The sequence below is a fragment of the Varanus komodoensis genome, unplaced genomic scaffold (assembly GCF_004798865.1).
Source record: "Varanus komodoensis strain SLA01 unplaced genomic scaffold, ASM479886v1 scaffold6_4, whole genome shotgun sequence".
Lineage (NCBI taxonomy): Eukaryota > Metazoa > Chordata > Lepidosauria > Squamata > Varanidae > Varanus > Varanus komodoensis.
The window spans coordinates 16105749-16133574 of record NW_025336347.1 but is presented as its reverse complement, the minus strand read 5'-3'; the positions used below and the strand labels follow the sequence as shown (position 1 = coordinate 16133574).

Below are 27826 nucleotides of genomic sequence, written 5' to 3'. Positions count from 1 at the left end.
AAAAGAAGGCCACATAATGCTAGGTGACATAGAGTTCCTAGAGGGCAACAGTTCTTTTGTTCATTGGGGTGACCCATACCGGGCCCCACAGAATGCACTACATTCATTCCGAACCAGATTAGCATTCCAACAGTACAGGTTATGAAACGAAAGGCAATGGACAGTATTATTGTTCAGAGGCTTCATACAACTAAGACGAGTTTGATTTTTCTCAAAAAATCCGAACGTTTGATCCCATGACTTAGAACCATGTTATGCATGATGCAGCAGCAAATCCAGATTTGCTAGGCAGTGTAGCCTCAACAGGATGCTGTGGAACTGGGGCCACTCACAGATTCCATATGGTGAGAATATCTCTATTATCCCTGGAACAAGGCATGTGTTTGAAAACAAAGGGTCCTGCATTCACATATGATAAAACATATTGGCCTGACCTAAAGCACTTACAAAGTCGGTGGTGCTGAAATAATTTTCCTACACTGTGAAAAGGCTTCACAAAGTGAACTATATTAAAGTTTGACTTCATTTTGCTTTTATTTACTCTACCTGAGGCTAAGTTTATTTTCAGGAAGGAACTGGGTAATTTCATTTTGCAGGTATCATAGGAGGCTTTTGTGCCTAAAGAATTTCAATAAAATACAGAGGCACTGCATAACCAGCTTTAATGGTCTGAGCTAAAGCACCAGCGCGATCTCCGAGAATCAAAGCAGATGACTTTTTAGGACAAATCCCATGAAATATCCATGGCTGTGAACAAAGCTCTAACTCCAAGACTGGTATTTTTGTTTGCCTAATTAAGGAAGCAATCCAGTTTTCTTCCCGTGTTTTGACCACAGCTCATGCAATTTCTGTAAGCATATGGAGGCTTAAAAATAAAATAATCAATACTACCTGAAGCAAGTGGTTTTCTAACCAATTCTGAATTAGCTGTTGAGAGGCAGCACTGGGCTGACATGAGGTCGTTTTCACTACTTTGAGTGAGAATATAAAATAGCCAGTCAATAAAATAGCTTCAGTTGTACTTCAGTGTTACTGTTTTCTACGTTAAGGTAACTGTAACACCATATGCACAAGCCTTGTGAAAGCGCTTGCAGCGTTTTAGCTCTTGCCTACGTTTTATAGATTTGGTCTATAAAATCTAGGTGAGATGTGAAATTCTAGGTGAAATCATTCATTCATTCATTTAGCGGACTTATATGCCGCCCCATTCGCCTAAGCCTCGGGGCGGCTTAAAAATAAATCTAGTCAAAACAAATTAAAATATTTTTCCCATATACACTTGAGACTCCTTGCTCCAACCTCCACCTAAGGCAGCTGACTTAAGGGAAACACCCTGTGTGTGCATAGAACATATGTGCATAGAGCTTGGTCCTGACATAGATTGTGTTGCATCTCACACTACTTTGCAGGTAGTGTGAGATGCAACCCATACACTTTCAAGTGGAAAGTGTATGGGTTGAGGCCAATGCTATTGGGTGTCATTCCAGACTTGAATTCACACACACTTCAATTGAAAAAGAATCTTTCAAAGAGAATAAGAGGCGTCAGTTGAACTTTTTAGTGCTGAAGGAGAAGAATCCTTTCACAGTGGGTCTAGCCCAAATGGGCACTTGGCTTCCACAAATGCCACAGTCCAGCTCTACCAGCCATGCTCTCTCTCAAGCAAAACAAACTGCTAACTTCAGGGAAAGGGCAGGCATAACCAGAAGCAGATGTTTGCTTGGGACAAGGGAGGCCTTTCCAGTTTTTAGTAAGCCTTCACTGCTTAACTCTTTCCTTAAAGATAAGAGAGATGTTGCTGTTGTTTTTGCTTGAGAGAAAGGTGGAAAAATAGACATAGAAGAAACATGCTTAATCCATTTGATTTTAGCCAGCTTGAGAATTCTAGAAGAAATCCATGGGTTCAGGCTCAGTTTGTTTTCAATTATTCTCAATTCTATCTCAACAAAACAAAGCAAAACAAAACTAATTCGAGTGAAGCCAAAGCATACTGGTTGGTCTATACCAACCGTGCGCAAAAACAGAGGGGTGGGTTCACTTACACAGCTATCATTTCATGCACTTAGGCTATCATTCCCTCAAAACAAAGACAGAATATGTGTCCGCTTCACAGCTGACCCCAAACGACGAAGATCGGAAGACTGAAGTCATATTTTCCCCTGTTGGTGGTTTTTGTGGTACCCCCTAACCCTACAGAATAGAGAAAAAATAGCTCTAGCAGCAGATCTCAAGTACATGGGATGCATGCACTCCACTTAGGTATAGACCAACTTGTAAATTTTGCTTCTATAGCCCTCAGAAAATTCAAAAAAATGTTTGTTTGCTCTTGTTTCTGCCAGTTTATCATCTCGTGCATTCTCGGATACATTTCTCTTGTGCACACATTGGTTGTATTGGCGAGTTGCAGCACAACATTTAGAGAAGTGTGGAAGCCAAAGGAGAATTGCATTCTGGTTCGTTTTTGCTTTTGGGAAGTATGAATTAGGTCAGTTCTCATTACAATGCAAACCAATTTTTCTCCCCCATCCTCAACTCCACCCTCTGTTTCTAAATCTTGGAACAATACAGCAGGGTCTTAAATATCTTTTACAGGAAATTTAACTCAGCTTCTGATCTTTGGGTTTTGATTGTACCAAGTAAAATGAGTGGGACCAGGGGATAAGTTCCAATTGTTGAACTGAGTCCGAAAGAAGTGGCAATGGCACAAAATCGTTTAATTAGTACTTGTAATAGAAGAACATTAATCTGATAATCTGTGAGTTGAACACAGCAATACTTGTTTTTTAAAAGTTGAGTTACACCATGGCATATCAGTGAGAGAGATTTCACATTAAAACAGGGGTCCTTTATTTCCTCTTTTTAAAAAAAGGTATTATAATTTAATGTAATATTTCCTGCTTTATTTGATCTGGATGTAACTTATATAACACCTATTACACCCAAATTGCCATTTTCATCAAACAGCCCACAGGTTATTGTGATCCACTACCGAATTATTAGCAGAGGGAGAAATAATTTTCAGTCTGAAAAGATCGCCTGTACTAGAAATAAATCTGTAAGATGAAAAGATCTCTTGATAACTATAACCATCTCCAGATGTATTGGGAAAAGAGAAAAATTAGACATCAAGGGGAAATTACCTACTCTGTTACACTCACCCTTGTTGCTCACACATTGCTACATTTAAAGCAGGAAGGATATGCTGTGCAGGGTTGCAAAGATGAAAGGCACACTGTCCACTTTACCAAGTGCAAACTTTTACCATGTAAACATATGCATATTCACACAGAAGAAAGCCCAATTTTTTTCAGTGGGGCTTGCTGCCAAGTAAGCATGTTCAGGGATTGTAGCCTTGATTAGGTTGATAGCGAATTAGCCTCTCCAGACAAGACATTCCACTGGTTGGTCCCACAGCCAGTCACCTCCCCACCAAACATCATATGGTGAGGGAGATGAGGCAAAGAAGAGGGCCAAAACCACCCTCTAGCAATAATAATATTGATTAGGATGCATATATCCTGCTTTCCTCTTCACAACATTAGAATGATGATGGAAGAACCTACAGGCCTATCTAGTGCTGCATCCTATTTACATGGTGGCTGACAAGGTGGGACATGAGTGCGAGAACTGCAGTTCAGCACAACTGGCATACGGCTCCTAATACTGGAGATAATATACAGTCCTCACGTCTCAAAGCCATTGGTTTTCTAACATCTTTTCTTCTTTGTTTGATTACAAAAGTGCCAATTGTTCTGTGTATGCAAACCCTGGGGAATTGATTTAGACCAAAGCTCCTTAAAGCAATTAGAAATACTTTTCCAGCTAATGTCTCTAATGGCACCATGTTCAGAGCCCTTTTTACTATAAGCGGAATTATCTTCCTGTCTATTATCCTCAGAGCATGTGTTTCCATGCCTGCCTCTCCAAAACAAGGAGAGCTTGCTTAAAAGTTATTATTTGTGAAATCATCTGTCTCTTTCAAAACAATTACAGCAAATCAAGTCCTAACTCTGGTTTGTGATTTTCTTGGCAGACAAATGCCATCCATTAGGCTCAGCAAAGCAAAAAGCCCACATGTTCAGTGGAGCAAAGTGCGAAGAGCAGCCACTGCACCATTATTTCTCAGGAACCAAAACAAGCAGCCTCAAACCCTTCTCAAGATGTGATTTTGGAGGCAAGGCAAAGCAATGTGCCACACAGTTCAGAGACAACCTCCTCCCCGGGTGGCAGGGAAACTATTTTAAAAAATCAGGACAGATTATGGAAACAATGTGGAATTAAATATGACTCTTACTGACTTTTCTCCATCTCTGTCTGTCTATTTTTATTAGATATCTATGACACCCAGTATGCAAAGCCCTCTAAGTAGCTCACAGAAATTTAAAATCCTAAATTACAACACTTATTTTTTTTGTAGGTAAAGGTTACCAGCATCACATTATTTGTGATAATCTCTGTTCCTCTCTTTTAGTTATGTTCTGATTTGGTTACATTTTGCTGCCTGAGGTATTAGCAAAATCATACAGCTTCCCATTCCATGTACACAAGTCACCCAGGCATGCAATTGCCTCTTAATGTAATACTGGTGATGGGACAACACATCCTTCCACGCCTTAGATAAGCGGCCCAGCTTTCAGGGTGAAGGGCAGGTCACATGACCCACTCAGCTTCGCCCACTCAGTGTACTCCAGCAGCTGCTGCTTAAGGCAGGCCTCTTGCTCTACCTAATGGTAGGGCCAGGCCTTTATAACCCTGGTCCAGATCTCATGCACTGTGCTGAAAATAGCTACTTTTTATTAAGGGAAGTTATTAAGGGAAAGGGTGGGGATCCCAAGCATGCATAAAACAGTCGACGAATTTCAGGAACTGCTCTCCGTTTAATTCCATCCTGCATTCTCAACAGTACATTATGATAAAAACACACAGAGAGAAAATCCATTACACTGGAACACAGAAGAGGAGGCACAAACCTGTCCCATGACTGCTGGTAATATTCAAGACTAATCACATAGAACCATTCTGGTAGCAAAGCTACAATAAAGCTGTAATACATTTGCCAATTCCCTGTCTGTTCTCATGAATAATATTCACAGTTACCAAGTTTGTTTCTTCAGGAGGTTAACTATAAAAAAACCTGAAAGGTCATCTTTTCAGTTACCAAATCCATTAAGAACTAACTCTGTACTGGGCCCATAAAGAACTGCTGGGTTTAAACCATTTTATATTTATGCACTGCAGTTTCACATTTCTTTTTAAAAGAAGAAAAGGCTATGAAGAACAGTTATTTGTCATGAAAAAAGAAGTATTCATTTTTGTACAAGATTCCCCAGCTGTTCTTGCACAGCTTTAACAGCTTTTTGAACAGCCAATTCAAAGCAGCTGCCAGTCCATCGAATGCTAGTTCCTAGGGGTGCGCTTATTATGTGTTCGCAGGCATTTTAATGCCCTTATTGCTATTTTCCCCCTCTGCAAAGCAAGATTTATGTATTTATTTGCTACGTGTGTACACAACCTTTCTACCAGTGCACTCCATACTCACAGGTAAACCAAACACTGCGTCCAGTAAGCAGGGCCAGATTAAATGGTAGGTGACACAAACAATCTCCTGGGCATATCGTGGGAAAGAAGATACACCTGTCCAGTGAGCAGACAGTACAAAACAAACAGTACATAAAGATAACCTTCACTTAAGCTGGGTTTCATGGCCCATGTCTGAGAAATCTCAGAAACCAAAATCTCTCATGACATTGCCTCTGGGGAGACATGATCAGCAGCCCCCGTTCCTTCCAAATGGGGGCCCACTGCCTGAGTTCTCATCTCCTATCTACCAACCTCCCCTCCACCCACCAAGAAGTGTCAAGGCTCTGACAAGGCTCTGACAAGTGGGCTCCAGACTCCTCTAGAAAACAGGCAGACCCTGAGAAGCAATCCCCAACCATTGTATCCAGCCTGGACTCCCAGGAGAAGCCACCACCTACAGAAAAAGGCTGCTTTCCCTTCGGCATTCAGATGAATGGCTTGAAAGGATGAAGCTTCCAGAATTGCTTTCCTGGCCTAAGAAACCTTGCTCATTCGTAACATGGCAGGTCTCTGGCTTGGAGGTTGCTGTCCAAGGTCCTGGAATTAACTGCAATTCCCAAAGGAGATCCAGCCACTTCTCTCACATCATGCCCCTTTGTCTGACCATCATCCGGGGCACACAGTGGATTCCCTGATAAAGCATAACATCTGTGGGACTGTTTTTGCATTACTATTCCACAAACGTGTGATAAGATCCATTAATGCAAATTTACAATGCTACAAGGAAGGGATAAATCATGCAATCAAATCATGTGCTACTCAGCTCAATTTTTGAAAATTGATTATGGGCAAACCCTTAAGCAGGTCCCTTAAGAGATAGATAAAGGTTTATGCTGGTAGACCTGTGGGTGATTTGCAGGAGATCCATAGACAACTCTCAATCCTTTAGCAATTGTGCCAGATTCTGATCCATCAGATTTCATAAGCCTGGTTTGCCAGTCTTGAAGGGACCACAGATCAATGCAACTGATATGTGTTCACTTACTGTTTTAACATTATGAATGTCTTATTTAAAATACTTGCACAGCATCTCACCTATGCTTGCAACAGTTTATAGGCATAGTTTAAAAGCACAGCGCCCACTACTATTAAGAAACAGTAATAGAATAGCCCAGATACTTAGAATCATAGAATAGTAGAGTCGGAAGGGGCCATGAAGGCCATCGGGTCCAGCCCCCTGCTGTTGCAGAACACAAGTTATAACATCCCATTCAGATGGCTCTCCAGTTTCTTTTTGACTATCTCTAGTGTGGGAGAGCCTACTACCTCTCAACACAACTAGCTCCACTGTCGTATTGCCCTGACAGTGAGGAAGCTTTTCCTGATGTCCAGCCCGAATCTGGATTGTCACAACCTGAATTGATTATTCCATGTTCTACACTCTGGTATCATCAAAAAGAGATCTTGACCTTCCTCTTTGTGACATCCTTTGAAGTACTTATAGAGTGATGTCATGCCCCCCTCAGTCTTCTCTTCCTAAGACTGAACATGCCCAGTTCTCTCAGTCATTTCTCATAGGGCAGTGTTTCAAACCCTGGATCATTTCTGTTGCCCTCCCTCTATTCCACCTACTTCTTGACTGAGCTTCAACCCACCAGATTACCATTTTTTCCTCAGGTTACTTCTTCCAAAAACCTTTTAAAACCTGTTTGGAACCATGGGGCTCTTATAGATTTGCTGATGCCTTCCTTCTTGCACATGGATGACTGGTCCTTCTGTGGAATTAATATCCCTATTCACATATATGATAATGGACACATGTTGTCCTTTTGGTCTGTATTCTGCTACCCCTCTCACCCTACTTCTTAGGTATAAAAGTGTGTGTGTATATATATGTGTGTGAACCCTTCTGAGTGTGACATCAAACTCAAGATAATATTTGGAGCTTGAACATATCTTCATCTCAGTAAAATTTAAATAAAAATATAAATATTGATCATGTCTTGTACCAGGCTGACAGGCCTTCATTTCTCCTAATGACAAAATAGTTTGCTTTCTCTAGGGAAACAACAAGCAATTACAAAACAACAAGTGCCTTTCCCTGCATATTAGAAGGGTTTAAAAATGTTTTCTAGCAATGAATACACTTTATATTGTTCTTTTTAAACCAATATAGTAGTGTACTTACTACAATTATAAGGTCTGAAGATACTAACAGAGCAACCCTAGGGCCCCCTAGGAACTATCTAGGGAGCCATAGCATTTCCTGGATTCCCCAATCTGAGGTCGGGAAAGAGCTCTGACCTCAGAGGTGGGGATCTATGCTTATGGACAGCATGAAAAGAGTAGCCCTGGCTATGTTTTCAGGAGAGAGGCTAACTGGGGGTTCCAAGGGGCAAGGAGGAGAGCACACCAGCTTTCTCCCCTCCCTTCCCAGTCTGAATTGCCACAGCTCGATGACCAAAATCAATGTCTAGCTGACTTGAAGAGTGGGAAGATGATACAGCTAAAGATTTCCTCTGCTTTAACCTCACCTTGCAAAGGATGCCTGAAATCCTCCAAATTTAGAGGCTTATGGGCATACACACTAGATGATACTCTAAATGATTAAAATGTTTGCATCAGCTAAAAAAATCACTGATTAGTCAAGCAACAGATTTTTAAAAACATGGTTAAATATGTTCACAGGAAGTTCCTACAAGATGATGATGATGATGATGATGATGATGATGATGATTATAACATTTCTATGCCGCCCCTTGCCGAAGCCTCGGGGCGGCTTACAACACAATAAGATACATTGAAATACAATAGAACATAATAAATTACCAAAAAATACACTGAGATACAATAATATAAAATTAAAATTAACAGTATAAAATAAGTAAATAAAGAATATCTACATGGTATCTCAGAAGAGGGACCCCTCCTCCTTTGTCAGTCAGAAGCAACGCCTCATTCATTCATTCATTCATTCATTCAAAACTTTGTATACCATCCACTACCAAATAATCTCAGGAAGGTGAAAACATCATTTTTATTAGTTAAAATTGTTGTTAATAGAATGCAAATGTATGCAGATATACACTGCATTATTGATTCACCAACTAGAACCTGTTCAGTTCATTGGCTAAACTTTTATCAGGTGACAGCCCTCAGTTCTTTCTCTTCTTCATATGTCCTGGCCTTCATACATGCCTGGCCTATTCACTGTAACTGAAAGCACTACATATAAAGTTTATACAGACTAAAGTAGTAAAATGCATGATAGAATCCATATATATACACAAACATATAAATACCGAACACACACACCTAGACACATTTCCATATATTTAAAAACGATTTCAAACCATCAGCAAGAGTTATTCAAGATCTGTTTAAAAACCTTGAGAAAAGAAGGTTAATCTGGCACTGAAAAGATAGCCATGTAGGCAGTGGGTGGGTCCTGTCAGGGTGCTCATTTTATAGCTACAGTGTTGTCACCACCAAGAAGGCCCTGTTCATCATTGCTGTCTTCCATCTTCCTTTGGAGGATGGAAGGTCTTAGAACCTGCATGTAGTGTATGGGAAGGCTCAAGATGGGAAACATACTCCATCAGGTATGGTAGTCCGAGGCCTTATAGGGCTTTACATGGTTGAACTATAAAATCATTAGCTCTGTAAAGAACAGTATCAATATAAATTGATTTCTATCCCTACACAAAAAGTATTCTTTAAAACAAAAGCCAGCCATAGAATGCTTTAAAAATTACATTCTAATTTTTAAATCTTATTTTGCAAGGGTCACCATGTCCTCAGTGAATCACCCTAAATTTGTTGGGTCCCAATAACATCCTGTTCACTGTTCTACTTTGAACAGCCTGCTCTTTTCAATAACCAGTTCAATAAGCTGTTGAAAAATGCTTTGTATAATAAAACATTGCTGTAGAAATGATGTTTGTCTCTGTCATTATGTTCTACATTCAATCAATTTACAAATGTTGCTCTGCTCCTTCTTATGCTAGCAGTCCTTATGGCATCCCTGAGCAGAAACTCAAAGATCAATACCATGTCTGCTGAAAACAATGGGACATAACAAATGAATAATTTTATTTACAATAAAAGCCCTACTCCACAAATGGATTCTATTAATGTTCAAATTCATTTTTCATAGTTTAACACAAGATGAAAGCAAGAACCCTATAGTACAATAAGAAAAGAACAAGGCAACCCAAAAAAATCCACAGCAGCAACAAAAAGAAAGCTCAACAATGGTTATATTTATTGAAGTCATGAGTGGAACACATGCAAAGCTGTGTTACGCTGGATGTGAATGCCTGAAAGTACAGAGCGGTATGGTCTGAAATTACCTGTATTCATACAAAAAGCACAAGTGGTACAAATATTAGGGTTTTTTATTGTTTTTTAATATCTGTTTTATGGACTGTTCTAAACTGCCCAGAGAGCCATGGCTGTAGGGTAGAATAGAAATGAAATGAACATAACATTCCATTTGTAAGCCAAGAAACTTAATTAGAGAATTCTTTTGTGCTCCACTCAGCCAGGGTTATTGCCAGTTGCAAGCAACTGGATCTTGCCATGGACAAATGGGGCCCATGTTTCAGCAGAAACATGGGAACAGTGGAAACATGCAGGCAGAATTCTGTTCCCTTGCACCACTAGACAAAATTATGAGTTGGTGGCACCAGAGTCGGGAAGACTGATGGCGGTATACTTACTACCTAGAAGAAAGGAGCAAGACACGTCCGTGAAGGCAGGAAGATCACTGTTGGGCGCAAGCACAGGTACAAGCTGCCAGAACACACAATATCACTTTAGTTTCCATGGGAATTTGAGTCAAACAGCAAAGATGAAGGGGTTGTGGAGCGTCAGTGAAGTAGAGTATTGGAACAAGGCCAGGGAACATCTGGGGACCAAAGAGAGGACTTGTTAGTCCAGGTGAGTGGAGGTGATGGCCACCGGGCCCATGGGAAGGGAGAGATAGCACAGCCAGAGGTGAAGTTGAAAGTTGGGGCTGATGTGAGCCCCAGTCTACAAACAGGAAAAGGAGTTGGGAACTGGGCAGGGTTCATACCGGGTGTTGAGCAGTATGTCAGATACAGAGGTTGCTCCCTCTGAAGATGTGGTGCTGGTTGCTAGGAAACAACACAGATGAGAGATTTAGTTGACGGGAAAACAGGAGGAATGCCGACAGGCAAGATGTCACAGCGCCCCGCCTGCGGGATGGCACAGGAGAGAAGGTATAAGGGGGCTGGAAAGTGGGAGGTGTTTAAGAGGGCTCCACACTTCACTCTGGATGAATTCCAAGATGTGCAACAATAGAGATGCAGAGCAATAAAGTTTTGTTTTTGTGAAAAGAAACTCTGGAGCAGTGTGTTGACTCAGGAGGAGGTTTGTGCCTTACAACAATCACAACTTCTGTTTCAACAAGCACTACACACCTGCAGCAACGCCTACCGGTTATGCTTTTGTCAAGGCAGGAGTGGCATTCACAGTCCTCAGAATGTAGTGGTGAAACTTTCTGGTAAAGTCCAAAGCATGGAAAAATGTATTTTATTTATGTACTATAGGAGACATTAAAGGTATTTTATAGTTATAAAAATAATGGCTTAATCATCTAAAAGAGAAGATATGAAAGGAATGATGAATGGGGTAGAGTGGGGGAAATGAGAAAATCCAGGCACCGCATTTTTCATTAAGTCATGTAATGAGTAGGGTTACATAATAGGGTTGGTTCTGCTGGCCAAGAATAAAACAGGGCAAGACCCGCTTCACAGTTTTCTCCAGCAAAGGGGCAGGGGGAGATCCCAGACTGGCCAATGCAGCTGGAGGGCCTCTGAGCTTTCCGATCTAATGGCTCTGAGCAGCAAGCTTGCCCGTTCCTGCACTGGTTTCTCAACTTGGCCCTGCATGGCTGAACCTCAGACCAGAGGCTGAGCTGGGCGAAGCAGGGATGCGCAAGCCAACTGCCAGTCTCAGAACCCCACACTCCTGTCTTTCTTTTAAGATGATTTCCCCATTTGTTAAAAGAGTATACATTTTGACTGGGAAAAGCAACTACAGCATGGAAATGCATATTTGGAGGGTGTGTATCTGAAAATGCACATTCTTTCAAAGTACTATGCCATTTTCAAATATAATTGCAAATTCAGGGAGGGATGAGCTGTTTCTTGAAACAGGATGCCCTCATTTGCATTCAGGTTTCAGGATTTGAATGGGAAAAGGTCTAATGATTTGTGAGCTGAAAGGAAATTCTTCTACATCCTTATTCAGAGGGCAGTTCCACACTTCTTATGAAGAGAATGATATGCATATTTGAAACAACTTGCTAACGAAATCACATAACAACCAGATGGAACGATTGTTCTGCCTGAGTCAGTCCAAGGGGCTGGAAGCCAACCTTAAAGAGAATTTGAACTCAGCTGGCATGGGAACTTGTCCTGAAACATGTCTATGTTCCTGAAAAGAGGGTGATCCACACTTTCATATTTGTGCAAAGCAGCTTTCTCTCTTCTAGCTAGCACCACTGTAGTCCTGCTTCGGAAGAAGCATGTCAAAGCACTTCACAGCAGTATTGCTCCTATAGGAACGATGTCATATAAGACAAGTTTGTTATCGGCAATTCTTCTGGCAAGCCCTGAAGTCCCAAGAATGAGCATGTTGCTCACATTAACCCAAATGGGGATAGGGCACACATATACCTAGTTACCTCTCCTAAGGATGATAAGCAAATAATTTGGGCACATCCTTTCTTTGCGATCTGGGGAAGTTTAAACAGCTCTGCAGATTTCCAGATTGTGGAATTTCTCTACCTTAAAAAAACAAACAAACAAATAAACAAAATGCAAATTGTGGCCCATTTTAAAAATAGAAGTCCACATGTTGGCTCAACTCATGTCAGAGGAAGTTGGCACCATTGCACGGTTGAGCGAACAGAATCCACAGGGCTGAAATATCAAATTTTCACTCCCCTGTCAATTTGCTTACACATCCCTTACTTCAGTCCTGCAAACCTTCACCAACAGAATATGAGCGATTTCCAGCTCAAAATAATTATCCTGAACCAAGTCCTCCAGTTCATACAAACTCCCAAATGACTTGACCCACACAGACTTTGGCTGGGTTCGCACATCACAGCAAAAAGCCCTCAGCAGTCTGCAGATTTCTGCCTGAACTTACAGGTCAGACAAGTGCTTGCTTCCCATGGCAATACTCAGTCCTCCAACTCGCACCACACACCCCAGCAGCTCCTGTGAAAGAACTTTCCTTCCTGATGCTGTTGCTCCTTATGGGCCTCAACAGCCTCATTCTGACTGATCCACTGAGGTTCTGAGGTGGGTGCTCCCTCTTTCTTCTCCTGAATCTACCTGCATCTTTGCAATGCTTCCCAGCCACTCTAGCCCCCAAAGGAATGTTTATTAAATCATAATAGATGCTTTAGCTGGAATTCCACCCATCCACAGGGAGAAAGGCACATTTTTCCACCGAGAGGAGTAGAACGGATGATGGCATATGTGTTGCTGTGGAGTAGAAGGTAGCTTTGGAATAGTTAGCTGCTTTTTCCACAGGACTCTGTGGTGTCTCCACACCAACAATGGTAAAATGGAGATCCCAGGGTCCAGACAACTGAAGAAGCCATGGTGAAGTGTGTAAGCCTTAGAACAGACTAATTATTTTCTCTGTGCCTTGGCAAAACTAAAGGTACCATGGAGAAATGCTACGTCTGGGTTCAGACAACACAACAGATTAACAAGAGTAACAAATTAGCATGGCTTCTCATGCTGTGAGAAGCCATTGCCCCCCCTCCCCCCTCGCTCGCGCTCTCTCTCTCTCTCTCTCTCTCTCTCACACACACACACACACACACATATATCTTTATACACCTTGAATCATTTTATAATGCATTTATTTGCAAGAAATTCTGATGGTTACCCAGTCAACATTTCTGCATATCATTATGAAACAAAGGAAGAGTCCCCAACTGCTTGTTAGCCCTTTAATGCCATAGCAGGAATGAGAAGAGGAATTTGATGGCTAGAAGCAGTGTTTATTATTTATTTGTAATGTTTATGAATTGCTTAATATAACCAAATCTTTAAAGGGTATACAGACACAGGTGATTAGCCTTTTCTCATGCACCCTCCTCTGTTTCCTGTGTTCTGTGCTTGAAGAGCAGTCCTGTCCAATTCTGCTTTAAAGATAGAGAAGTGCTGCCAATCAACACTCAGCACATGAAGGGCAGACTAAACAAAGAGACTGGCAGGGCCCCTGCTCAGAATCTCCCATACTATGTTGACATGCACTGTACTTCTAGTAAAATTAGAATAATTATTTCTACATTTTCATCTTTCACTATAGATAGATAGCATGTACAAATTGTATACAAATCACTGCCTTCCTTTTAAAGCTATTTATTCCCTCCTTTTTTCAGTGATTAATACATGATGGCCACACAAAAAATTCATTTGTTTATTTAAAACGTTCGTATACTGTCCCATCACAGATGTCTCAGGGAGGTTCACAACAACGACAACAATAAAATAGAATAAAAATAGAGTAAGAGTAGCACAGCATCCAGTATTCGGTATAAATCACAGATTAAAACAAATTAGCAATTAAAATAATGGGAGAATAAAATGGTTTTTCCTTGCACTAAAAGGAAAGAAGCGTTGGTGCCAGGTGAACCTCTCTGGGGAGCGTGTTCCACAGTCACGGCGCCACTGCAGAGAAGGCCCTCCTCTTGGTAGCCACCCTCCTGATCTCTTTCAAGGAGGGCTCCCAGAGGAGGACCTCTGCCTCAGACCTCAAGGGGCAGGAAGGCACATAGGCAAGAAGGTGCTCCTTCAGGTACCCAGGACCAAAGCCATTTAGGGCTTTATAGGTCATCACCAGCACATTAAATTGGCCCCAGACTTCAACTGGTAGCCAGTGTAACCAGTAGAGGACTGGCGTTATATGTGAATACCTGTTAGTATCCCCATTAGTATCCTGGCAGCTCTGTTCTGAAGTATCCGGACCCAATGTGGTTGGCATGCTTGTCCCCCTCTTAAACCGTTCCTGTCCAAACATCAGATTCCTTCATAGAAATATATTGTTTAAGCTTAAGGGTAGACAAGGCTGCTGTAAGTAATGTAAGGAAATGTGTTAATGAAATTTGGAAGCAAAGCTTAAGACATTTGCAGACATGTATATATAATGTATTTATCATATTTCTGCACCACCTATTAGTCATGATGGCTCTCTGGGCAGTTTACAAAAACATAAACGTTAGTGAATGCATAAGGCAGGCAATAAAATGTATTATCTATGTGTGTTTTTAAAATACTTTCATCAATCTGTATATGTGGGCAATTACAAATTAAGAAGAATACTTTGCATTATACCAGAATCAAACAAAATATCTGTTGAAAAACTCTTTTTACTCCAGAAGTTTTAGAGATTCATCAAATTGCAAACTGTTGCAAGTCTTTGTGAATTTTTCCCTCTGTAGGTTTTATACAGACAGGTCGACAAACAGATGACTTATTGCAATGGAAACCTGTCAATGCCATATCTTTCTCTTTATTAACATTTGCTGCACTATCAATTTTTCCTTTTTCTTCAAAAATTCAAAAAACACAATCGCAGCATAACCAATTAAAAATCCTATCTTTCATTCAACATCATTCATCCAGAGTGTAGGACATGTAATAATCAAGTTGCAACCACCCAGGTTCAGGCTAGATACCAGGAAAAGTTTCCTCACTGTCACAGCAATACAGCAGTGGAACCAGTTGCCTAGAGAGATTGTGGGCTCTCCCATGCTAGAGACATTCAGAAAGAAACTGGACGGCCATCTAAGTGGGATGGTGTAAACTGGTGTCCTGCAAAAGCAGGGGATTAGACCCGATGGCCTTCATGGCCCCTTCAGCTCTATCATTCTGATTCTATGATCTCCAAACTTCTATCCTGCTCTCCTCTTTCCCATTGTTTAAGCACATATATATCTATCACATCTCAATTGCTCTATTCTTTTCTACATCTCTGCTTATTTTCTCTTTTCTATTTATTTCATTTTTCTCATTTTGTCTTTATTCAACAAACACTCAAGTTCCTCTTGAACTTCAGATTCTCTGCAAAAGATCTCTTAAACCTCTTCCACCTGTCTACCAAATCCCCTGGGCAAGCACATAAGAACTTAAGAGCTTCACTGTAAAACGTACCTCAAACAACCAAACTCTGGATTTGACCTTACAAGATTAAGGGATTCATCACAGTATATTGGGCTGTGTAAACAAGTCCAGCTTGACCACTTTAGCATCAGAAACCCAGTTATTCCCTCAGAGGTCTTACTCTCTTAGTATACCATTTTCCTATTTCTAAAAAGTGCTTCACTTCCAGAACTTTTAAAAGAATCAGACTGACATCATATTAGCATGGTGGGGAAGGGATGAATTGCTATTAAATTGGCATGGAGACAAGCTATCAACCTGAGGAAAGTGCCTAAATCTCAGGTCAAACTTTTGAGTTAATTGGGTATCCTAACATAAACATTGCTGGCAGTCTGGATTATGAACTTCTTGCATATCTTAAGAAATGTGCTGGATCAGAAAAATGGCCACTCTGGTTCAGCTTCCTGTTTTCCCCACAGTGACTAACTCGATTACTATGAAAAGCCTAGACGCAAGACATGTGGATGACAGCCCTCTCCCACATTCTTCCCTTCTGACTGGGATTGAAGAAATGTTTCTCTTGCCTCCGCTAGTATTTGCCACCAAGTTGCCTCAGAACTACAGCAACCCCCTGAATGAAAGCCCTCCAAAATTTCCTGTCCATGACAGCCCTGACTGGCACTTCTAAATTCAAGGCTGTAGCTTCCTTTATGGAGTCAACCCGTCTCTTATTTGGTCTTCCTTTTCTTCTGCTTTCAACTTTCCCTAACATGATTGTCTTCTCCAATGAGTCTTGCATTCTCATTTTGTGTCCAAAGTATGACAGCCTCAATTTTGTCAGTTTTGCTTCTAAGGAAAGTTTCAGTTTAATTCGATCTAGAGCCCACTTCTTTCTGTTGGTCCAGGGTATTCACAAAGCTCTCCTCCAGCACCATATTTCAAATACATCATCTTTCTTCGCTGTCGCCTCTGACCCTAGCATGACTGGCAACCATTATGGCCCCACTTAGGCTATTCTCTCCATGCAAGTTAACTTCACGCAGCAAGATAGCAGAACCTATCCTTGTCATCATGCCCCTGCCAGCCCCACCTTCATGTTATCCATAGGCTGGGAGAATGTCAGAAGCGGGAAAGCCTACCAAATGAGGGTCAACTGTTTCCATGAACTTCAACTCTGCCCGTGCAAAGCTGCGGCCAACAACTTTCTTACACCCTTCAGACCGTCCCCCAACAAGCAGAGCAAAGAGGTAGGAGAGGAAGGCCCCATGACTGCAGCTCATGCCACTTCCTTACTGAGATTACTATGGTGAAATAAACACCTCTCACACTCCATGAATTTAGCTAATCCCCCTTTAAAATAATCTAAATTGGGGGTCATCACCTCATATTGTGGTAGTAAATTCCAGCTTCCTTTCATTTGTCTCAAATCTCCCAAGCTTCAGTTTCACTTCATCACCCCAGATTCTGAGGGTACAATCCTATGCATGTTTAGAAAGAAAAAAGTTCTACAATATTTTGCTGGGAGTTATAAGATGTTTTCCATCTAAAAATGCATAGGACTGTGCTCTAAAAGAGGGAGAAACACTTATCCTAACTTTCTGTACCCTGTATAATTTTATACACCTCTATTTTGTCCCACCTTTCTCAGCTTTTTCTAAGCTAAATGTTGTAACATTTCTTTATAGCAGAGTTGCTGCAGCACTTCAGTAATGTTGTTTCTGCCTTTTTGCTTCATTCCCAGCTTCCTTTTTAGAACTTTGGTTGCACCATAAATTTATGTAAAGGGATTGAGATATTAACTGTTAGGTTTTGGATGCATTTCTTAGTGATGTCTCACATAGTGGGATGGGGTAAATTGGTGTCCTACAATTGCAGGGAAATGGACCCGATGGCCAATATGGACCCTTCCAATTCTACCATTCTATGATCCTATGATTCTTTTTCAGCGCTGCTGCACACCGGATCAGTGTTTTCGTTGAGTTAACCACCAATATCCCAACTTCTGTTTAACTGCCAGCTTGAATCCCATCTGCATATATGTGAGGTTAGGAATTTTGTCCCAGGTCTCGATTACAGAAGACTTGCTCATATGGAAGTATATTTGTCATCATTAGCCCATTCACCCAATCTGCAGAGCTATTTTTGGAGCGCTTCATAATCCTTTTTCGTATTGATCACCCTGAATGATTTGGTGTTGTCAGTGAGTTTGGTCCATTCTGTATTATTTCTGAAAAAGTTAAAAAGCATCACTGCTGATATTGATCCTTTTCACACTTCTCCACTGTGAGAGGTGTCCATTTATTTCTACTCCTATTTTTGACCAGTTGCTGAACCATAAGAAAACCTGTCCTCCTATCCCAGGACTGTTCAACTTATTCAAGAATCCTTGTGAGACTTTGTGAACCATTTCTAAAACTCCAGATGCACACCAAATAACTAACCCAGAGTTCAATGCCAAAAGCAGCCTCTCAGTGACATTTTACTTCACCATCTCTGGAAAGGAAAGGGCTTTATATTGCTATAGGACAAGCTGACCCAGAAGTTCCAGATACTAGTCTCCAGTCAGCCATGAAGCTCAATAGATGTCTTTGGGCCAGTCATGGACCCTCAGCCTAATCTACCTCACAGGTTGTTGTGGGGATGAAAATGGAGTGGAGGAGAATGATGTATTTTATCATTATTACATTGTATTTACATCCTATCTTTTGCCCCTCTTGTGAGAAGCATAAAGCACCTTATATTTGTCCATGTAAGCCACCTTGGCTTCTTGACAAGAGAAAAATAGGTAGGATATTAGTGTCATGATGACGACGACAATGACAACAACCTCATTTTCAAAGGGGAGAGGCTAAGTCCAAGATGCCCACAATCTCCAAAATCAATGCAGGCTGTCTAGTTGTTCTCCAAGTCTGGAGGTTTCAGGTTACCTTGAATTGTTCCCACCTTACAGATGGCCAGACAACTAACTATGGAACTGCAAAGTGGCGGGGAAGAAAGTCAGATACCAGCAGGATGTGCACCATATTGACAATGCTGGCTTTCCTCTTGTCCCTGCCCCTTAGAAGGCCCACTAAGCCCCCTGGAACATCCAATACGTGCCCATTAACGCCTTTCCCCAGGGTCACTTTGCAGCCTCGGAGAAGCAGTCAGGAAGTGAGATCGGACCACATATCCCCAGCTCCAATGCTGGAGTAATTGTCTGTTGCAAAGCTGATCATGGAACTGGAAGACTATAGGAAATCAAGTCTATGGAACACAGATCAAAACAAAATGCCTGGTTATGGATCCAACATTGCGTAGACTGCCTGGGTTATATTTTCAGGTTCATGTTTATTTAAACAGAAACCTCAATAAAATACTGTCAATGGCATTTTATGTATACTATTTACATACCACCTTTTGCAGTTGTTACAAGATGGTGCATAACAAAAAGTGCTAAAATATTAGAATTAGAAGATGCTCTGACCCAGCGCAGCAATAAAAGCTAAATTGTTGCAAATCTGTCAGTTGGAAAGAGGAGAACATTTTCATGAGGTGAAATGTATACAGAGAGGGTCTAATTCATGTGAATTACCACTATGGTTTTGCACAATGTCCAGACATCTCACTGTAGCTCATCCATGAGATGCTTCCTATGGTTTATGTTTCAGAGTACTTCCAGAATATAGTCATGCCCAACTCCTCTGATTCTTCTAAACTGGGATTTTTTCAGACATACAAGTTAATTAACCTGACATCCAAAGTGAGTTGCCTTTTAAACCCATTCATTTGTCTCTAATGTGCAGACATTCAGATATAGTAATACTGCATTGTCTGCAATGAAATACATGCATATTAAGATATATACTATGAGTCAGAAACCAAGCAGATAAAATTATTGCCAAAAAGCACAGGAAATGCACTTGTTGTTGGGTCAAATGAATGTGGCTTTATGAAACCCTTTTGTTGGTTTATAACAGCAAAGTGCTTTATTTGACACAGCATATTCTGTTTTCAGCATGGTAATTTTCTTCCTCCTCCCCTTCTATTTTAATTCTATTTTAACTCTTAATTATGGGGAGGAGGCTGTATGTTTTATTTTAGTAACTGAACAGTGGTTTTTAATGTGAAAATTAAAAACAAAAAAATTAAAGACTGCATTACATGCAATGCATGATTTATTTCAAAATTCAGCATGAAGAAACACACACATATACATACACACTACTTAGCGTGGAGCATCAAAACTAAAACTGGATTTAAAAAATGCATCAGAGAGGCAAGCAGGAACTATGTAACTTTAGTTTTGCAGATCTATATTTAAGAAGCTATTGTGGAATATTTGTGTGTCAGGGGGTAGGACGACTTTTCAAGCCTCCACATTTATGTTCTTGGGGAGGGAGGAGTTCAAATCAATATTTTCCTGTTAAAATCATGTGGGGTTTTGTACTTAACAACAATCAAGTTTAATAGCTAGGCTTTACCAGTTCATTGACTACGGATGTAATCCTATTGACATTTACTTGGGAGTAAGTACTGCTGTACTCAATAGAATTTAGTGCCCAGTAACTATGCACAGGATTGGACTGAAAGTCATTAAGTGCTAGTTTAAGACTATCCATACAGCTCTAAATTTTAAATTACAGTCAAACCTGGCTGATCCATATAATTCTCTGTTTACTTAGGTTTAAAGTGAGGATGGGAACCCTGGGGCCTTCCAGATGGGGTTGGCTTGCTTAAGAGCAGCCATGCTGATCTAAAGCCCCATTGAGTCCAGCCTCCTGCTCTCACAGCAGCTAACCAGAAACCCATGGAAAACCCGCATTCCTCTGATACCAGAGCTAGCACACCGCCATCCTGCTCAGTACTGACAGTGTCGTCCTTCATTGGCTATGATGACTGGGGCAGATGGAAACTGAAGTCCAGAGGCATATGGAAGGTCACACACTTCCACAATCTGTTTCACACTATTTGATTTCTTTGAAAATGGAAGGGGGCATCATCAGCTTCATGCCATGTTTGCCAATTGGACATTAACTTATTATTAAGATTATTAAAGTTACCAGTTATTGGTCCAGGCAAGGCCCACCTTGGAAAAAACATGCATGCTGCCATCATATATACACTTGCATACATCCGTGTGTGTGTATACTTGTGTGTATACTAGGGATGCTTGCTTTAAAAAAAAAAGAGTTCTTCCCATGTGTCATATATTGTGAGAAATCTTTCATTCCACCATCATCACTTCATTGATGGAATGATTCCTCCTGCCCTTCAGAAAAGAAAAACAACCTAGTTAGCACACCAGGCCCCTAGCACTTGGGGCAGTATGCTAGTCCTGACAGATCCAACATAAAGGTAGAGAATGACAAAGAGTAAGAAATTAATATTTGCCAAATAAAGCGGAAGATTTTTTTTAAAGGCTATGTTGCTTCCTGATGTTATGTGGTCCGTGCTGGACCACTATCACCTTTGGACTCAAAACTGACAACTTGCCTATATGGCAGAGTTCCCCGCAAAGCAGCGAAAAAGACAAAAAAAGGAGTCAGGAGTTTGTGGTTTGTATGGCTTAATGCATGAAACCCAGCTTTAGATTCCAATGCACCATGACCAAATGAACCCTCACAGATTCATTACAACCCTGGCTTGAACAAGACAAACTAATCTATACGGGCAAATTATCCTAGTAAGCCATTTGGCAGGAAAGCAGAGCGCTCTGGAAATAGGATAGGCACTAGAGTGGACTGGAGAATCACGCTAGAAAAGTCATGATAAACAATACTGGACCCTGGATTATTTATACAGCAGAGACTCACAAGTACGAGGGCATTTTCAAGCTAATTTTGACTCTTTTTACCTTCCATGGTAGCTACAGAACACAAAAAAAGTCTTTTTTAAAAAGCTTCCAAATGGCTGCTTTGGACAGCTTTTCTTTTGCTTAGCATTTCCTTTTACACTTTTAGGCGGCAAGGAAGGGGCAATAGTAGGTACCAATGTAGCCAGTAATACTTGTGTACCACCCTGATCTAGGCAGTAACGAGCTTCTCTTAAGCCACTTCTCTGATCAAAGTTATTTTGAGGCCTTAGCTTTGGTCTCTCATAAAAGCAAGTCGACCTAGTTCTGAGCACCTTTGACATCATGGGAGTGGCCAGCAAACACGTCTGGTTCAGTCTTGATCAGGTTCTGCTAAATTTCACTGCATCTTCAGTGCCAAACTAGCCAGACAAATATCACTCCGAATCTTGTTAGGGCTACTTGTCCATTTAGGCCTGTAATGCCTACTCAGACATCCAAAAGCTCTCCAGAATCCCAGGCAGTGGGTTTTTTCCCCATTTCCCATTAAGTAGCAGTATCAGAGATCATACCCAGGACCTTCTGCATGGAAGGCACATGCTTTTCTAAGATGCTATGATCTTTCTCCCACGTGTGCCTTTTCACACATGAGAAGATATCTATGTCCTTAATACAGTCAGAATTTTTCCTTTACAAACACAGAAATTCAAAGACATCTAAGGAGATTATTTACCTCATTGGTTACTGCAGAGAAGCAAGAAGCCCTTGCTTTGACACTAGTCTTCCTGACATTTAGACACCTTAAGAGGCTTGTTACATGTTAATTCCAAAGTCACAACTGTAATGCGTTGCTTAGACCAAAATGCTCACAACAGGATTAGTAAAAATGGAATGCACTATTGAGGCAATAACAGTTAAAGCACAGGGTGACTTCGAAACACTTTCACATCCTTTAAAAAAGAAAGGAGGGAGGGAACACCACCTGTTTATTTATACATCTTCTTTGGTGAACAGGTCAATGGAAAATTCACCTCTAAGGTCACTGTTGCTAAGCAACCGCTTCCAGAAGTTCTGCACCACTGATCAAGCATATTATGCTCCACTGACTGGTTTCAGAATAAAGATGAGTAACATCTTACCTGTGCTTCTCTGCAAAGAGGGAAGATGCTTCTGCTCCTACAGAGATGCCCAAAGATCCCAAACGGTCTGTTACACTTGGCCATTTCTAACCAAAGGAAAAGGATACGTCCCGGGACCACAGGCTTCCTGTTGACAAGTGCAAAAGATAGCTCCGTCTTCAGAAACACAACAGAGGGCTTGATGAGGTGCTGCCCAAAGCGAAGTGACATATCAACCTCTCTGCACAGGGCCTGTTGAGGAGAATAATTGCTACCTTTAGAACAGTTGTTGTGCCCACTTTTATAGCATCATGGAAAAAGGCTCTTGAACACAATTCAGGAGAATATAATGTACAGTCATCTTTGGTCAACACAGCTCCATACAAACCTTTTACTCCTTCTCACTGATTATTACAAGAAACACATACATTTTGGGAAAACCAGAAGCAGTTTGTGAGCCTTTTCATCAAGGCACCATGCATCAATGCACTTTAGCTGGAAATGTGTGCGATTTCCTAGAGCAGCAGTTCTGAAACTGGTACACTGCAGGTGCATTAATCTACAGTTTGATTAGCAGAATGAACAATGGCCATGTTGGATGTGGCTGATGGAAACTGTAGTCCAACACATCTGGACAGCACCAGATCGGGGGACGCTGTACCAGAGGATGGCTGGGTAGCCTTCTTATGAGTATAGACTCTTGGTAGAAACCTTGAGCAGCTCAGAATTTCTTTCCAGGTGTAGGCCATTTTCAAGGGATGTGGGGGGATGGCACTGGGAATTGTACCTAAAAGGGCCAGATGTCTGAGGAAAAATCAGTGGCATCCATATTCGTTAAGCCTTCAGAGCTCATGATGTTGACCATCTGGCTTGTGTTTTGAAATAAGCACTTTAACTGCTCTTTGGGACACTAATTTAGAGCAAACATCCCTTACTAGGAACTAAAATAGGATAACCAACCAATCATTAAAACATCCAAGTACCCACCAGTGAGAAAATTACGGCTATGTCATTAAAGTAATGCAAAAACAAACTTCAGCACTGGTATTTATTGCAAAAATGGGGAGGGTGAATCTAAATATACATTCATTGGGTTGTGAATATAGGGATGGATGGACTTGATTAAATTCACTCCACCTGAACTTTACAAATTTTCTTGGAGTCTGGTCCTCTCTATACCAGCACCTTGAATGGGGCTGGATCTCTCTACAGCAACCTTCCATAGCCCTGTGTCTTCCAGACATGTTTGGACTACAACACCCAGAATTCCCAGTAAATGACCCTGCTGGATGGGAATTCTGGGAGTTGTGGTCTCAATGCCTCTGAAGGCCACCTGGTTGGGAAAGGCTGCTCTACAGGGATTGTACTCTCCTAGGGTACCTGCTGGCTAGTCAAGCCAAAGCAGACGTTAACTGAAAAACAATGGAGTCCTTGGCTCCAGGCCAGTGGACTACCCTCTAGACTTCTCCATTGTCCAGGAAGAGGATGGACAACAAGAGGAGGCCCAAGAATGATACCAGTTCTCTATTGAAAGCTGGATCCTAGCAAAAGAATATGTTTGCTAGGGGCTATCCAAGACCCTGAAGCTCCTGACTTACTGAGTTTTCCCTCATGACAGTGACAAGACATTTTCGCATAAAAATGTACCTCCATATGCAGGGTTGAAGCCTCTTTTTCCATGAATATGCATACAAAGAAGAATACTTAAACCTTTCCCTTCCATTGCTGCTCTGAAGTTTTCCTGCTAGCCCATCTCCTATACTAGAAATGAGCAAAGCTGAGGATCCACAGAGCACAGCAGTGCAAGAGAGGAAAGGCCCCATCACATATCACTCGCTTTATACCAGAATATGAGTGACATGTGATTAAAATGTGTGTATGATACTTGGATATCTTCAGCAAAGCAGCTGTGGCTCAATGCAGCACAGAACACTTCTAAAAGGCTTGTTTTGTTGATCTCGTTTTAAAAAGTGTTGTACCTTTCCGAGAGCTCTTAAAGAGAGGCAGATAAGGTTCGAGGTTACAACAAAGAAACCCACATATTACAGTAGCAAAATGGCTCACCTCCTTCTCATAGCAGAAAGACCCAAACAGCTTTGCCATGATTTTGAAACATGAATATCAAAAAGCTTCAATGGCCAGCACAAAACCACTGTCTGACATTGAAGAACATTGGAGTGGGTGCGGGAAGACAGAGCTAAGACCTCTGAAACAGAATTACAGAAGGAGAATGTCAGGCACTAGAGTAGCTGAAGATAATGTTTCCTGCCATTCTCAAAAATAATAAACACTTCCAGCTGAAGGGTGATGACCTTGGAAATAAAGACAAGATCCTATGCTTCAATAACCAAAGCTCGAGGGGGATGAAAAAGTGATGACCTGGTGCTTTCTATTCTAACACTCCAGCTGAATTACTACAAACTTGAGAGCCAAGAGTGCCTGGCCTCTCAAGCTTAATGGTGGCTCTGAGGTTCACTGAGGGAAAAACTAAATTAATAAATAAATGAACCCCACTCTGGAATGCAAGATTATGCTGTAAAATGCTTCAAGAGTTAAAAGTCCCCTTTCCCACTCAGCAGAGGTGGAGGACTCATTAAAATGGTATGCCCCCAGTGTCTAATGGATCCAGTTTCCAGAGGGCTCTGGGAGACTATCTGGCAGATATGTTTCGCGCATCTGTCGAAGCCAAGGTCACCTTATGGAATAAAGAGGTGACTTTTCTTTTAAGAAGTGACACCTCTTTAAGAAAGGAAGTGATCCCAGCCTCCTCAAAGGAGGCTGTGATAAGACCATTGCTAAAGAAGCTGAACCTGGAACGAGGGGTTATCACCAACTATAGAACAGCGGTGAACTTCCCCTTTTGGGGGCAGGGCGATAGAGCGGCTGGTGGCTGAGCCTCTCCAGGCACTTCTGGATGAAATGAATTATTTTGATCCATCTCAATCAGATTTCAGGACTGGTTTTGGGATGAAGACACCTGTATTCACCCTGTGGAATGACCTTTGCTGGGCGAGAGAGAAGGGGAACACAACCCTGTTGATTCTCCTGGCCTTTCAGCTGCTTTTGACACCAATGGCCATGGTGTTCTGGACAGGCTGGCTGAGCTGGAGGTTGCAGGCACCACTTTGTGATGGTTCTGCTCCTACCTGGCTGACCAGATCCAGGTGGTGCTGCTGGGGGACAGCTGCTCTGAGCCATGGCAATTATGCCATGGGGTTCCACAGGGCTCTATGCTGTCCCCTATGCCATTCAACATCTACATGAAACCACTGGGAGAGGTCATCTGGAGGCCTGCCACTCAGATCTCAGCAATGTGCTGATGATACCCAGCTGTACCTCTCTTTTACATCAAATCCGGGTGAGGCTGTGACTATCCTGAACCAGTGCCTGGACTTGATCATGGACTGGATGAGGGCCAATAAACTGAAACTCAGTGCAGGCAAGATGAAAAAACTTTTGGTAGGAAGTAAGTCAGATGGTTGAATGGGCAATAACCTGTCCTGGGTGGGGTTGTGCTCCCCTTACAGACAGTTCTGCAGCTTGACAGTCCTAGATCTAAATTTCTTAGTTGATTCCCAAGGGGACTCAGTTTGTTTGTTTGTTAAAAGCTTTTCTATCCCGTCCCCTACAGAATATCTTGGGATGGCTTACAGTCCCCTTACAGGTACTCATTTGTCAGGAGCCCCTTTCTTCAGCTGTGATTAATTTATCAACAATGGCCGTGTCTTGACAGACCAAGGACAGCCACACTTGCACACACTCTGGTAACGTCCCGATTGGATTATTCCAAGGACTCTACATGGGGCTACCTTTGAAGAGAGTCCAAACATTCCAACTGGTTCGAAATAGGGCTGCATGACTGGTAAAAAGAACAAGTCCGCAGGCTTGTGTTATACTATCTACACTAGCTGCCAGTGGAAGTCTGGGCCCAATATAACGTGGTGGTTACATATAAAGTCCTAAATGGCTTTGGCCCTGGGAACCTGAAGGAAAACCTTCTCCCACATGCCCCTACTTGTCTGTTAAGATCAGATGAGGAGGGCCTTCTTAAGGGGCCCTGCCCCAGGGAGGTGAGGCGCACGGCAGCTAGAAAAAGGTCCTTCTCAGCAATTGCGCCCCACCTCTGGAATAGGCTCCCCAGAGAGGTGTGCCCGGCACCCTGGCTGCTATCATTTTGGTCATTTCTCTTCTCTGATTACTTTAACAGTTGCTTTTAATGGTAATTTTGATTTTCATGTGACTCTGGCTTATGGTTTTATTTTAGTTTACTTAAAATTGCTTCCTTGAAGTTTTTTTAATGGTCTTAAGTTGCTTGGTTATACTTTGTATTGTTCATGCTTTGGAACTGGTTTTAGCATTACTGATTTTGGAATGTTAAGTCATTCAGGGAGCTTAACATATGAACAATTGTGGCGGCATACAAATGGAAATAAATAATAAAGTTGTGTAGGAAACATCCTTACCAGACATGAGGTATGGCTGCTACATTTATGACTTGCAAGGTTTTTTAACTGATACTTCAAACTGCTTTAAATTGGCATTTTAATGCTCCATAGCTAACTCTCGCTGTTGTCAATTTTGTATTTAGTGTTTTTCCTTTGTTTCTCTAAATATTTATATTATTAATTCAGCTGTTACCTTTTTAATTCCTGCTGTAATACATAAGGAGGGATGTGTTTGAAGCACACATTCAGAGAATCTGAGGAAAAGTGACCCTCTCTAGTTCATTCATCCCGATTTTGGATTTGCAGGACTCTTGACATGCAAGATGGATGTCTTTCAGGAGAGGAAACTCCAGCCCAACTTTTCCCAACTCTTTTAGCCTGGAAGAACTCTTGAAATTATTTTCATGTCTCAGGGAACCCCAGCATAAAAATTATTATAAAGGTAGGCTTTGGATAATGTAAATAAAGGTGTACATTGATCTTAATTAGTGCTATGTATTGACAATGGAAATGAAAATATATTGGCAGTGTTACATAGTACAGTCACTGAAAAAGCCATAAGATAAATCAAAGCAATACAAATGAAACCATCAGCTAAAAAGTGTTATTTTTGAAACTAAAATAAAGAATGAAATTTAGAATGCAAAACATGTTCTTGGTTTTTTGGCTGCAAAAATACTTAATTCTGGTTCAAACTTTTGGCATCGAAGTTAGAAGGGGATTTTTTAGTATCTTCCAAGGTCTGTGAACAACTCGGTCCAACTTACGCACATGGACTCAAACATACCACAAGATTTAAATTTATTTATATCACTG

The 27826-nt window shown here is 41.4% G+C and overlaps 1 protein-coding gene across 2 annotated transcripts in view; it reads right to left on the bottom strand.

The window, feature by feature from the left end:
• The window catches only part of FHIT (fragile histidine triad diadenosine triphosphatase), a 797037-nt gene that overhangs the window by 698826 nt on the left and 70385 nt on the right, over nt 1-27826 (bottom strand). For both annotated transcript variants that reach the window (XM_044451960.1, XM_044451959.1), the window contains exon 2: nt 22694-22817. In XM_044451960.1, coding sequence (XP_044307895.1) covers nt 22694-22796 — 103 coding nt within the window. In that variant the 5' untranslated portion in view covers nt 22797-22817. The remainder of the gene's footprint in view (nt 1-22693; nt 22818-27826) is intronic.